We start from the raw sequence: 14016 nt of genomic DNA, 5'->3' as shown, positions 1-14016 counted from the left end.
CACCAGCTATATATAGAATGAGCTAGAATTGAATAACAAGCAACCCTAAAGAACTGCAAAAGAGCTGAAGTTACTACGGCCCCAGTAACACTAGAGTTAAATGTTTTTGTTTGTTTACTGGTTTTCTTTTAATATGTTTCAAAGAACAAAAATGTGTGAAAAAATCTAACAGAGTAAACTTAAATTTTGATTTGTTGAAGGTTCAGAGAAAGTGTTGGCTGTCAACAATGTCAACAATGAAGTGATAAGGGGTGCTACCAAAACTTTTTTGCCATTTATGGGCTATAGAGGTAAATTGGGTGCAGTAGGTGATCTGTGACTATCCAACAGAGAGCGTCTCTGAAATATATTACTGTTTACTTTCCAAGTAATTACTATCCACTTTCGTTTAAAGAAAAATCTCCTTCTTAATTGCTATTGTGGAAACATCCTTGAATAACTTCTACCTGCTCCAGTGGAGCTTTTCACAACAGAAAACAGGTTTTCCTGGACAGCTCCCAAATGTGTGAGTATAAAGCAATTATCACAGAAGGGAGAACATGTGTGCTTAACCAGCATTACTGGTTCTAAAGGAAGAAGAAAATCAGCGAGACCTTAGGCACTCTTAACCAGAAAGCTACAACAGATTCATTGTTTTTGTCTAATACTTTTTTCACATTCGTCTCTTTCTATATAATTTCTCATTGTGATCCTTCATTTCCAGAATTTTACTTCAGAAACTGAGTGCAATTATCAAGTACTTTTAATTTCAGCCATCTTGTTTGTGTCTGTGAAATTACTATATTGCATAGACTTATCTTTGTCTTTATTGTTGTACTTTCTTGGTACTGTGCTCAGAAATCAACACTATCTAAATATCAATACTTATTATTGAAAATATTGGGAAATGGACTTGAAATATGAGCTGTAAGCCATATTTATCTTCTATTACACGTGTAAATGTACAATATTAAACCACGTGATATATTTCTTGTTGTGTAAGGACATGTGAACGTAGCAGTGTACTTCTGACTTTGATGAAAAGAGTGGTTTCACATGACATTTACCGTTTGACAGATGGATAAAAACCTGATCCATATTTTATTGCATGAAGGACAAAGAGAAGAGGCGCTTTAGACTGTGCCTGATAGGATATTGGAAGTGTGTAAGGGGATACAAAGAATTCTGTCTAAATGTGGACATGGTATGCACTGTGTGTGAGGTTACCCAAACCCAATCAGCAGTCAACAATTTTAAGATCCGACCTTGAAATGAAGCCTTTTTCTAGAGTGTTGGCAGCCCTTTGGGCACTTTCTAGAAGGGTATTGGGGCCTAAGCTCTTAAACCCTCCCCTAGATTGTCTGTCTGTCTGTGGGCATTGGGTCCACTAAAGCTCCCTAGTAAAGCTCATTGCAGCTAAAGTGTGTGCATGTGTGTTTTTGTGTGTGTCAGTGTGATGAATTTAGTGAAATCCCACAGTTAGGACTGGCTGAGAAGTGTATTGGCTATAGCCCCACTAAAGCTTTGTAACGGCTGGTTGGGGACACTGTGTATGCGTGTGTGTATGTGACAGTGAGGGATGGGACTTCAGGCAGCGCTGGACTATGACCCTCATCTCATGCTGGACTGCACACCCATAGACACACACACAGTCACACACACATTACAGTACCCTTGTCACCCTTGCGCTTGCTCCCTGGCCCTGTTAAATGCCTGTTAAGCATTAATTACTAATTATATGTCACTTCCTTGTGGCGAAGGGTACACTCACTGTCTGTCTGTTACTAGGCGGGGAGATTAAGGCAGACAATGTCTTTTCATTTAGCTTGATAGCCTGATTATTTGTGTGTTGTCTTTGTAAGGGATTACTCAGAGTAAGAGTGCAAGTTTGTTATTGCAAGAGAGGAAAAACGGGAGATTTTGTTTTAAAACATCAGTGTGGAAAGGGAGAAACTGTGTATATGCATCTATGCTGTACCAAGAAGGTGGTTTAATTAGACTTCCTGAGGGATTAGATCCCAGATGAGTCAGGATTGTAATCTGGCCAGGGTGGCAAGAGCCATGAAACCCTGCCAGACACACACACACAAAGATTTGGGGGTCTGTAATCCTTGTACCTCCCATCTGCTCTGCCTTCCCAGCCTCGTGACCAATGCAGAAGCAGGCAGACCAATTTGTCTGCCTGCTTCTGCACTTCAACTCCTACTACACATTTTTTCCCTCACTCTACCTGTAATACATTCTTCTCGTTTTCTTTCCTACTCTTAACACCTGACAACCCTTTACTCTGTCATCTGCCCCCTTGTCACTCTTACCCAGTTCTTTCAAGCACTCGCTGCCCTCTAACCACATATCTCATGATTATTTATCGGGATGCATCCCTCGCTTGCCACGATTTCTCCTCCAAGACCCTTCTTTCATTCTCATGTCAACCTCACCCTATGGGCTTCTTTACCCTCCGTCTTCACCTCTTTTTTTATCATGCCACCACTTCTGGTAGTGCCAAAGTCAATCTGATACTGACTTCCTTTGCTTCTAAAATTATTTAGCTCCTCAGGCTTTATTAAATATCTTTCAGACTATGCATATTCTATCTATTGCATTGTTATGTGAGGTACTTGCTGACAGTGTTAAGCAATGTCCTTGGAAATATTTGATTCAATAACCCATATTTTTATCCCGTGAATTTAATAACAGCATGACTATTAAACAAGTTATAAATTACATTACTTATTAACTAACTACCAGTTCTGTCAAAAGTGCCTCTGAGCTGATCTAAATCCTGAACAGCCTTATATCCTGTCTTCTTTATTTGACAAGCATAGAAGCATAAAGTAATTATACAATAAAGTTATTTTTATTTGGACAAACAACTTGTTGTTTGTCCAAATAAAAATAATAACATGTTAGAGATACAGTGGCCACTAACAGCTAACTAAGGCCAATCTTTTACCTTGTTCTTCTACTGTCAAGGTAAAGCCTAAGAGTTAGTCGTCTCTTCAGAAAACATGAACTAAAGTGTGTGATTACTGCATGTAAGCTTATCTTGAGATATCTTTTTTCCACAAGACATCTCTTTTTAAACAATACAGCTTGCTTTGTCATTTTGAAACCACATACCAGCAGAGATACAGAGCAATGATCAGGGAACGCAGGTAGAACATTTCTGAACTGATAAAAGACATGCAGCTACTCAAAACGTGTATGTCTATGCTCATGTTTCGTGTCACGGGGACAGCAAGTAGACAAGCTGAGGTCTCGTTCTCCCCAGCCACCTCCAGTTCATCCGAGGAAACACAGGGGCATTCACAGGCTAGAGTGTCCTGGGTCTACCCTAGGGTCTTGAAACACCCCACCTAGGAGGCCCCAGGAGGCATCCTATTAAGATCACTGAACCACCTCAGCTGGTTCCTTTCAATGTGGAGAAGAGAGGTCTACCCTCATCCCCTCTCAAATGACTAACCTCCTCATGACATCTCTAAGGCAGAACCCAAACCTCATTCACTGGAAGCTCATTTCTTCCACACGTATCTGCAATATCATGCTTTCGGTCACAATACAGAGCTTGTGACCATAGGTGAGGGTAGATTGAGAGCTTCACTTTAGCACTCAGGTCTCCACCAAACTCCCATCATGATAGCAAATAGCACTGCTTCTTGTAGGTATGATAACAAACTGCAAAAATTAGACATCTAAAGCTAAAACCTATAATATTTAAGTTAGAAGATTCCAGCATTCTGGTCAGGTAGGGCATTTGGAGTACATGTATGAATTTCCTTTGGGCAGTCCAGTTTCCTGGGCCAGAGACATGTATGTCAGGTTAATTAATGACTCTTAAATGTCCATATATGTAAAGATGCTGGCCCAAATCAGGGTTCCGCCCTCTCCTTAAACTATCAACAGTCTTTGACAGCACTGATTATGTCATTTTACTGACAGATTATGGAACTGGGTGGTACCTCTAGCACTGCTCTCAAATGGTTCTCATCACACGTATCTAACTAGCACTTCAGAACTGCATGTCCTCAACAGGACCGCTCATGTGGGTCCCCCGGGGCTCAGTGCTTGGTCCAATTCTGTTTTCTTTATATATGTTAGCCCTGGGTCATCTCCTACCATTGCTATCTAGATGTTACACGGTTGACTTTTGATAACTGATTGAAGGTTTCATATTTCTTACAGGCCCAGAAACACTCAGTGGTCCAAGATTAATGACACCTTACCTGAGAGGGCAGAGATTTCTGGCACTACTCTTCAGATTTCCCGTCTTAGCCAATCACACAACGGAACATACCTGTGCCAGGCCCAGAATGACTATGGTCGTGCTGCTGATCATTACACGCTGTTGGTGTATGGTGAGTAAAGATCACTAACAGTGAATTTGCTGTCCATTTTCTTAGTATTAAGACAAGTGCTTGCAAAGTTTGCTCCAGTGGTTCTTTTTATGTCCCTTAAGTTTTAGTACCTGAGGCTGTAGTTAACGGTCCTGAATAATTTTATGTTCAGTGGTTGCTTTGTTAAGCTTCTTATTTCTTTTCTTATTTTTTGATAATATTTTAGAGAAGTCTTTTAAATTGTATTGATTCTTTTATCTTCCCAGAGTATTTGGAGTCTGGCTATACTGGCAGTGGGCAACAGACCCACTACAGCATGATGCTTGTCTCATTTTTCTTTCAGCTTTATTTGTTTTTTTGATTCAGACACAGCAGGAAACCTTTGCTAAGCCTGCTGTGCAACTGATTTCACAGTGCTATTGATTCCACAAGGAGACTAGCATGCACAGATACTAGTCACCAACATTATTATTCTGGCTATCGCTTGTAAAGAAGCAGCTTATTATCTCCACTGTGACCCAATCTTCTCCTCAAGGAGTTCAAAATAACTTATCTTCAAGTGCAATAGCTAAAGATACAAGATATTTTGACAACTAATGAATTTTACAGTGCGTAATGACACGGACAAGACAAGGACAGAAGTTGAAACACAGTGTGCAGTGAAAAACCTGTTGGAATTCTTTTCTTGTTGCATGAACAGAGGTTTTAGAGGGGAGGAAGATGCTGGTAAAATGGCTTTTGTTATCACGATCTGCAAATAAATTCACTGGTGCTACATTCCCAAAGTGTATGCAGTAACCTGTTCTAGTAAGCAAGCTCACAATACACGTCTATACTCTTACAATGACCCCCAGTAGATTTTAGATTTTGTTTTAAGCACTAAATGGAGAAGATCCAGATTATTTATCTCAGCTGCTTCTCTAACACACTGCTCTAGATGTATACTACTAGGAAGTTCAACAAAGCCAGGCTGGCTTAACAAAACCCCAAATCCCAGTTGGAGCTGGTATCACAACAGCGTGATGGGCATTTCACGCGTCACAAGACTCCACTTCCACACAACGTGATCTTTGAGAATGCCTCCTACTCCAGTTGAGATATTATAAGGTGATGATGATAAAACAGTGATATAAATCTATAAACAATATAAAAAAATCTAACAATCGCAATTGCTGCAGAAAAATCAATAAGCTTGGAATTAAGTGCGCCGAGTGAAAAAACAAAGAGCAAGTTAATTATTTTATCGCCACTTGTGCACTCAATGTTGCTGTCTGTTTCTAACGTGACAGCCACGCTTTAGAGCTCAAGAAAATATAAACTGGATGCAATAAAATATTAAAGGTTACCATTCCACAGCCTAATAATGGAGATGTGGAAATTGCTTTGGTTTATCGACAGATCAAAGTGGAATTCATTCTATTGATGTGTTTTCTGTGTTCTGGTAGCTGCAGTTTCATCAGTGTAAAACAGATTTAATAGTACATTAGAATCAAGTATACAAACATTTATCCATTTATGCATACCAACTGAATATATGCACATTCAAGCGACAAAGCGATGCGGCACCTGAGTTGCTGTAACTTTACAGCTGGGCTTCATGTATGATGTTAGTAAGGTGTGGCTTAAGAACTTGCACATATAAAAAAAGAGAGAATCTATGTTGCACTTATAACATGCTATATATATATATATAAGAATCAGTGTGAAAACGTCTCTTTTCACAGATTTTAAACCTAAACTCTGAACCTAACTTGCTGCTGTCCAGGTTATATGTTCACCATGAGTAACCATGGTGATTTAGCCAGGTTTGAAAAAGAAAAAGCCACTGTCATGACACAGACTCTGATTTTAAACTCAACACAGCTCAATTACCAGTTAGCGCTGTTAGCATTCTGTGATTGCAGGGTCGGAGTTTCTTAGCTATTGCACACAAGATTGAAGACTGTGGAGTGCGGTGTGACCCCTAGGTCCAAAGCAAATGTCTCCCAAGTGAGACAAATGAAGAGACTTTGACTTTGATAAGCCTACATACTACATACTAAAACCATGAAATGAACTCTTTTTAAAAAAATCAGCTAAAGACTTATTTGTTTATGTAGCTTTTCTGTTTTATTCGATCTTATTGATAATGCCTGCTTTAATTATCAGCTTTTGTTTCGTCTGTTTTGCGTCCTTGTTTTTGTTGCTCTTTACTATATTTAAAACTTCTGTTATTTTTTGTGATTATTTCTAGTTTTTATGTAATTTATTCTATTTTGTTTTACAGCACTTTGTGACTCTGTCTCTGAAAAGTAATTTATAAAAGACATATTTGTTACTTATCCACTTACTTGCTATGCTAGTCCTTATTTTCAGTAATAAGGACTGTGTGTGTGTGTGTGTGTGTATATATATAGATATATATATCTATCTGTGAGAGCTGATATCCTTATTAGGGTCATTTGTAACCACAGCGCTGAGTGTAAGCACATCACTTTCCTACCTCTGTTTGTGAGGGGCAGCTGATCAAATGAAAGGGTGACTTGAAGGGAGGGTGGCGAAGAGGAATTAAAACAGCTTCACCAAGGCTCAAAATAAATAAGCATATTTTTTTTTACATGTGTAAATGTTGCTAGCAGAGTTCAATCTTACAACTGTGGAAATGAACACAGCAGTTATCCCTTATTAATAAAAGGCGATGCTAGCAATGCCGCTTGAAACATCACATGAATATCTCGCACCACTTCTTTTCAGGAAATATGACAAATTGGTTAAACTTTCTCGCTGGCTTAGAAGTACATTTGAAAAGAATATGTTTAAAGTTGTGTGATCCAAGAGAGTCAGAACTCTGTAAAACTTGCAATCAAATAAGGACAAAACAAGATTTGTGAAATTTTAACAAGACAGCAGCAGTAGGGCTGAATTGTAAAGCAAGCTCGTCATTAGCGGCTTATATGGATTCATATCCAATGCATTTGTGGTTTGACCTAATTACGTGCACACCACTGTCACTCAGTAGGTTTGCCCTTTTGATCTAACCCCCCACTCCCCCACTGGCAGCTCCTGTCATGTCATTCTAGCACCTGGTTTGAAGATCAGAAGCAGTGGGAAGAATGAAGGAAGCTGAGACATGATATCTTATGTAACATTCTTAGGTTGCTTTTAGTTAGCGCACCCTCGTCTATCTATCTTTCTCACTGTTGCACTTTCTTTTCCACACCGAGCGCACTTTTGTACAATAATCAGATGACACACGTAATGGCAGCTTTCCACAGACATCACGGGTGGCAACACTGGCAAGATGAAAGATGACATCACCACCAGCTCTTCTTTCTCTCGCACTTATTCTTTCTTTCGTTGTCTCTGTTTCTCTATTCAAAAAGGTTAGACATGTCGAGCTTTGATGTGTGTTGCCACCACTGTAGAAAATGTTCTGTCTTCTTCCACTTCACCATTTCCTTAGCAGTCATCTCCATTTATTTTCCTCTGTGGCATTTTTTCCTCAAATTTCATCATTTATCTTCTTTATTTAATGTCGTTGCTCTGTGCTGCTTGTTAATTTGACATATCGCTCTTTTTTTTTTCTTATCCTTTCATTTTGTGAAAAAAATGATACTTTCAGATCAAGGAATCTGGCCTCAATAAAAATCCATAAAAGACAGGAAATCCTCATAAACAACATAAGCCTAGCTTCAGCTCCTTTGTGCTGCACCATAGATTTTCAGCAATCAGCTCCTTAAGTCTTCTCGGTGTGCCCCGTATCAGTGGTAGGTTGCTGTACTTCAAAAAAAAAGAAAAATGTAGTCACCCACTGGGCAGATTGTTTTAAACCTTATTTCAAAGAGCTCAGAGTTGGTGATGCAACCATCATATTAATCTGTAGGCAACTGAAAGTCGCACTTGCTTTTCCTGAATGTCACAACTAATAATCCAGCTAATATGGTGAAAATTTTTTCTTGAGAAATGTCAAACGTATCCATTGAATTCAAGCTCTATGCACGCCTTGCTATACATTTGTATTGATGTAAATAAACCACCAAGGATGATTTAACATAGTGCTGGTGACATGCTAGCTTCTGAAAACTAAATGAAAGTCGCCAATCAATAATAAAACTGATGGGATTGAATGCTATAAAACACAAGATGAATCATAACTCCAACATTTTACGCAGCATGTGCTTTCTTTCATTCCAGCACCCACATTGTTTAAGTAGGTGTCATCATCTGTTTCTTTCATTCAAATAATGATTAACTTATTTTGTAGCGAGGATCTTCACTTCTTCCCAAAGCATTATGCAGATCAAAAGAAATGCAGCTTTACTGGTGTATTGATGTAGTCGCATGCTTTACCTTTTCAATCTCTCTGAGGTTATTTTCTTTTTTCTGTTTGAAACACTCTTGTTATTCACCTTTTCCCATTATACCTTGCTGTATTCCGTTCCTCAATGTCATTTTTTCCTTGTGCTTTCAACTGTTCTCACCTTTTTAGCACCTCCTGTCCACTTCCTTTTCCTGTGAAACACCATCACTATTTCTCACTTGGCCACCGGTTTGCCCCCTATTCTAGGTTCAGCTGCAGTTCAGTGTCTTTACCAAAGAAGGCCTTGCTCTCTGAGAAGGCGACACGGAGCAAACTGGGTGTAAAGTAGTGAGAAGTTGGATTGGGGGAACGGGGGTAGGAGGGTGTGATGGAGAAATGAATAGGGGGAGATGAAGGACGATGGAGGTTGAATGCAGGTTAACATTCAGTACCACGGCTTGTCAAATACACGAAATGTCAGTTTAGCTGGCTCCCAGCCTTCCCACAGGGAATCCCTGGGTGCACTGGAGGAGGAAGTGCAGGCAAAGAGGGGATGATGGAAGATGTGTGTTATAAGGTATGAGTCAGCAGAAATGAAACCATTCTGTTACAGGTGCAAAGAAACTTGTTCATCTCTATGTCTCATTTTGTGTCAACCGTCCCTCTGCGAGAATTATCTGCCATCAGGGTCTGCAGCCTGAGCTCAAACTCAGGCAAAAGGGGCTTCAGATTTGTCGCAGGTGCTTTAAGTGCTGTCACTTTACAAAGAGAGGCAGGTTTAATGCTAGCCAAGGAGAATTGTGAGTGAGAGGTGGGAAACTCTCCAAGGGGCCTTGGTTGTGCAAAGACATGATGCATTGAAGCTGAGCTTTATTGGACGAATCAACCATTCCTACCGCATATTACTCTGTGTGTGTTATTGAATTTTTATTCCTGTATACATGCATGTTTATGATTTAAGAGCAAGGTTTCTCAGAGTGCCCGGGGACCAATCAGAGGGCTAGGCAGCATTATATGGGCTGCACAATCCTTCCTCCACAGTTTATGGCTATTTTCACACACTGTCTTCATCTCTGACCTTATATAGATATTACCCAAAATAGGTGTGAGCACAGATGTACTAAATCACAGTTCACGTGATGTGAATTGTGGGAAATGGGGAGTAGAGCACATGAGAGTCATGTCAGTCCACAGCAATCAAGGAACACCTTACCCAAGACAAACTGAGTATTTCAAGTATTAGAGCTGAGAGATTATGTTGCTTGTGGGTGGTTTTAACTCTTTTATTCTAGTGATCATAGCACACAAACACGTTTCTGTCTTCCTAATAGGACAGAGGGTGCTGGTTTGAAAGCTAGAAACCAGAACAAAAACGATTTACTGAAATTAAATGAAGAAATTAATCACCAACATAAACCACTATCCTCTAAACAGACACATTAAAACGTTAACTACCCGTGTGTGATGTCTGCATTTTTTTGTTATGGCTCTTAATTCGTGCTGATTTCCTTAATTGACACACTTTAAGAAGCCTTGATTTAGAGACAGTGAGATATTTCCTGTTGCTGTGCATGTAGGTGTGTGAACAAATTAAAACAATGAAATTAACTTTCTGCAGCGTTCAGGAGGCCACTATTGATGTAAATGTGAGAAATTTCGAAAGAATGAGAAAGCAAAGGCACACGCACGCAAACACATAGTCTCAGAGCGAGTATCTGCAAAATCCTAAAAGGATGTGGCCTCTCTTGGGTGTTTCATCTCTGTGCCACCATTGTTAAGTAGAAATTGGATTTTTTTTTATGTGTATGCGCAAAGATGCATGAGCATACGAGTGCCTGTGACGGGGAGGAGAATGTTGTTGATTGTCTGGTGAAAGCCCAAAGGGCTTCCTTATGTAATTGAACTTAGTTGCTGCACTCAGATGAATCGCCAAGCCAATAAAACCTATTAGAATTGAATTGCATGAGAGAGTGTGCAAGATGGAGAGAGAGAGAGAGAGGGAGAAAGAGAGAGATGGAGATGGGGAAATAAGTATTATAGTTTTTATATATTTAACACATGTGCATGCACGTGTATGCATGTGAGGGTGCTCATTTCTGTGAAATACAGAAAGAAGCGAACAGTGGGAAGGATGCAAACTGGAAACTGATTTACAGAAAGTTGCATGGAAAGCAAAAGCAAGGGACAAAAAGATGAAAGGGTGGGTACACGGTGAGATAGAGAAGGATATTAGGTGACCAGGGATTAGTCTGTCTCCTCGACTGTTGTAATGAGCCGTCAGGGTAATTGGAATGAAAAAAAAAAACCCAGACCTCCACTTAATGAAGTGAGACTTTCAAAAAAAATAGAATGAGAAGGAAAGTGTAAAAAGGTTAGAGGCAAGGGGCCGAAGAAGCTAGACTGAGATAAAGCCGAGTCGTTTTAGTTTTAAAAAAGAAAAGCTTCAGTGCTATTTTCTTTCCCTTGTGACAATGCACCTGACATCCGAGTAAATTTTCTATGAGTTTTCAGGTAATCAGTGTCGACCTTTATGGTCACAGTAGTGGACCTTCGACCAATGTCTAAGCACTCAGTGCACTAAAAGATAACTGGTTAGACAAGCAGTGCTTTGGGCTAAGCCCTTAAAATAAAGAACACTGAACATGAAAGAATAACAGGGCTCATCCAAAATGGTGGCACCGTATCCTCAGGCGCACTACTGTGAGAATGAGATACGAGGAGAAACGTCATTATCGCAAGTGCCGCCTCATCCATCCCTCGAAATAACATGGGCTGTGTGCCTGATTGGCAGGCGTATAGTGTTAATGAATAACAATATGATGTGGGGGAAAAAGGACGCTATCGGCCAAGAGAACGACAGCTGTATGGCATTCTCCTTAATTAAGTTGAAGAGAGGCAGTGAGGGAACGCAGTCACAGAGGAATGAAACCAGAGAGCCAGCTGAGGCAGCCAAATGAAGGGAAGTGGAGAAGTGGACAAAATGGGTTGGGGAGCGAGGGTGAGGGGAAAAAAGAGTTTTGTTGATAAAGAAAGAAGAAAAGATGAGTGAGACTGAAAAAAGTTTAAAATAGTGAGCGGGGAACATTTATTTTTTCATGATAGTCAAAAGAAATTAATCAGCGACCAGTTAATTGGTGCAGTGACCTCAGCAATTAATCTTCCGCTCTTAGGCTCAAATGAAATCTACATGCATCCACACACACACATACAAAAGCATATAACATACAGCAAGGCACTCATACACTAAAGAGAGATTTAAGTAAATTCTATTTTCTATCAAATTCGATTTGTTCCACTCTCCATTTTACTTTATTTTTCCTGCAGATAACTCTTCATCTTTTGCACAAAATACATTATGCATCATGTAAGTCGTGTACACAAGAGAAGACCAAGGCTAGTCTTGAAGAAAGGAAAAAAAGGCAGTAGTGGGGGAGGTATTGTGCTGACATAAGAGGAGTGCAAAAAGAGATTGATGATCTCAGGGCCGGTGGGAGAAAGAGAGAAGAGACAGAGGAATACTTACCAATAAATTACTCCTGAACAGAAAGGGCAGCGTGTGTGCATGTGTGTGTGCAATTAGGCATTTGTGTGTAAGCACATGTACACTGAGTATGCGTGTTTTTATGCAAAAGTGCATTTTCCTCTATTACAAAATAACTTCACTGTGTGTGTGTGTGTGTGTGTGTGTGTGTGTGTGTGTGTGTGTGTGTGTGTGTGTGTGTGCCCTACACTGAGTACATAGACTTCCTTGCATGTTGCAGTTTTATATAAATTGTCCGATGAAGTGGCGTATTATTCATTCTGAAAGTGCTGATGCACACACACTCACGCCACCATCTCCCTTTTAGTTCTTGTCAGCCATTATTTTTATCTTTAACAGCACTGAACTTGTCTTTTTCTACCTCTCTACCTACCATTGTGTCTTAGCCATTGATTTGGAGAATGTGTCAAGATCCAAGCTATTGTTCAGCATTGAATGAGACAGTCCCTGCATGGCACTGTTCCATTGGGAATGCATCTGTCACAGACAATGTCTCTGTCTCTCCTGCCATTGTACCATAGAAAATGTGTCAGTGATAGAGAATGTGTTCCTATATATTCCAATTGCTTCACAGATGAATGCCAGTCTGCCAGGTGTAATTCTCATCAGCTGCCACTTTAAAGCGTGTTTTTCACATTGTGAGCATCTTTAACCTCCTTAGCTGGTATATAACCTGCCAAAGAACATTGCTAATGTGTTTGTTTATCACTTTTCATGGGTCAGAATATATTTCTTTTTGAAATCTGCATACATTTTGGGGGGAAATGATTACTAATGTTGATATTTTAGTGTTTGAAACAACTGCAGCCACAGAAACGAATGAAGCATGTGTCATGTTTTACATCCAGTACTACCTTTACTACAAAACACCTTTTAAAATGTCCCTCTGTGTTGTATTTGTATGTCTGTGTTTATCCCATTCCCTGTCTGCCTGTAGATAATGTGTCTGTCACTACCATGGTCCCTTCCACTCCTACTCCTACCACCCCACCAATCACCTCCCATTCTACCACCCCAACCCTCCTACCACCCACCTTGGCCCTGGATCCAGAAGGTAACACACATGCATATCTTTCTTTTCTGGCTTTGCTGCACCCCAATGAGAAAACAGATAACTATGACCTGCAAGGAAGAGCTCACATCTGGGTTAGCCTAATTCTTTTCTCCAAAAAGACTATACTTAAGTTTAGGTTTTTTTTTTCTAGCTTACCTTTTAAAATTTATTATGGATTTACTACAGAAAAGTTTTTGTATTTTTAAACATGGAGCCAAAGAACAGTATAATTAGTAGACTATAATCCCTTTGAGCAGTTGTCCACATCAAAGTAACAGTACTTGTTGTTGCCACTGAAAGCCTCATGCTTTCTATACATTCTATGTCTTTCATTGTGGCCATTACTAAGGTGTTCAAGTGGATTGTCATTTAATTGCAGGATTTCAGCCTTATTCATTGTCCCTCCACATTTCCCATAGCACTGTGATGCAGTGCTACATGGATTACACTGAAGACTTTTCACAGTTACGGGTTACCATTCTTTTTGTCCCAAAATTTTATATATATATATATATATATATATATATATATATATATATATATATATATATATATATATATATATATATATTCACAAATGTAGATAGAAGACAGAGTGCCTAATCTCTCTTGGGTTTCTCCCTGGTTGTTCTTGTGACCCAGCTCTTGCAGGTCATAGTCGCTGCATCTCTCGCCCTGTCGTTTCCTTCTCTCCAATGGTGTCCTCCACCGCCCTACCTATACTCCACCTCCCTCCACTCACACATGCAGTCGCACACACTTTACTGCTGCAACCTTCCTTTGCCCTGCATCCACATGAGCAACCCGCCTGCAGACGCTTGGGTATGCA

At 39.9% G+C, this 14016-nt stretch overlaps 1 protein-coding gene across 4 annotated transcripts in view; it reads left to right on the top strand.

Annotated features, from left to right (window-relative positions):
• cadm4 (cell adhesion molecule 4) overlaps nucleotides 1–14016 on the top strand; it is a 159106-nt gene that overhangs the window by 136376 nt on the left and 8714 nt on the right. For 3 of the 4 annotated variants that reach the window (XM_085178782.1, XM_085178779.1, XM_085178780.1), the window contains exons 6-7: nucleotides 4162–4334; nucleotides 13071–13187. In XM_085178782.1, the coding sequence (XP_085034908.1) occupies nucleotides 4162–4334; nucleotides 13071–13187 (290 nt within the window). The remainder of the gene's footprint in view (nucleotides 1–4161; nucleotides 4335–13070; nucleotides 13188–14016) is intronic. The other variant, XM_085178781.1, reaches the window with a different exon arrangement.

Source organism: Neolamprologus multifasciatus, chromosome 11, assembly GCF_963576455.1.
Source record: "Neolamprologus multifasciatus chromosome 11, fNeoMul1.2, whole genome shotgun sequence".
Taxonomy (NCBI): Eukaryota; Metazoa; Chordata; class Actinopteri; order Cichliformes; family Cichlidae; genus Neolamprologus; species Neolamprologus multifasciatus.
The sequence above is the reverse complement of the archived record's forward strand: the minus strand, read 5'-3'. Positions and strand labels throughout refer to the sequence as shown.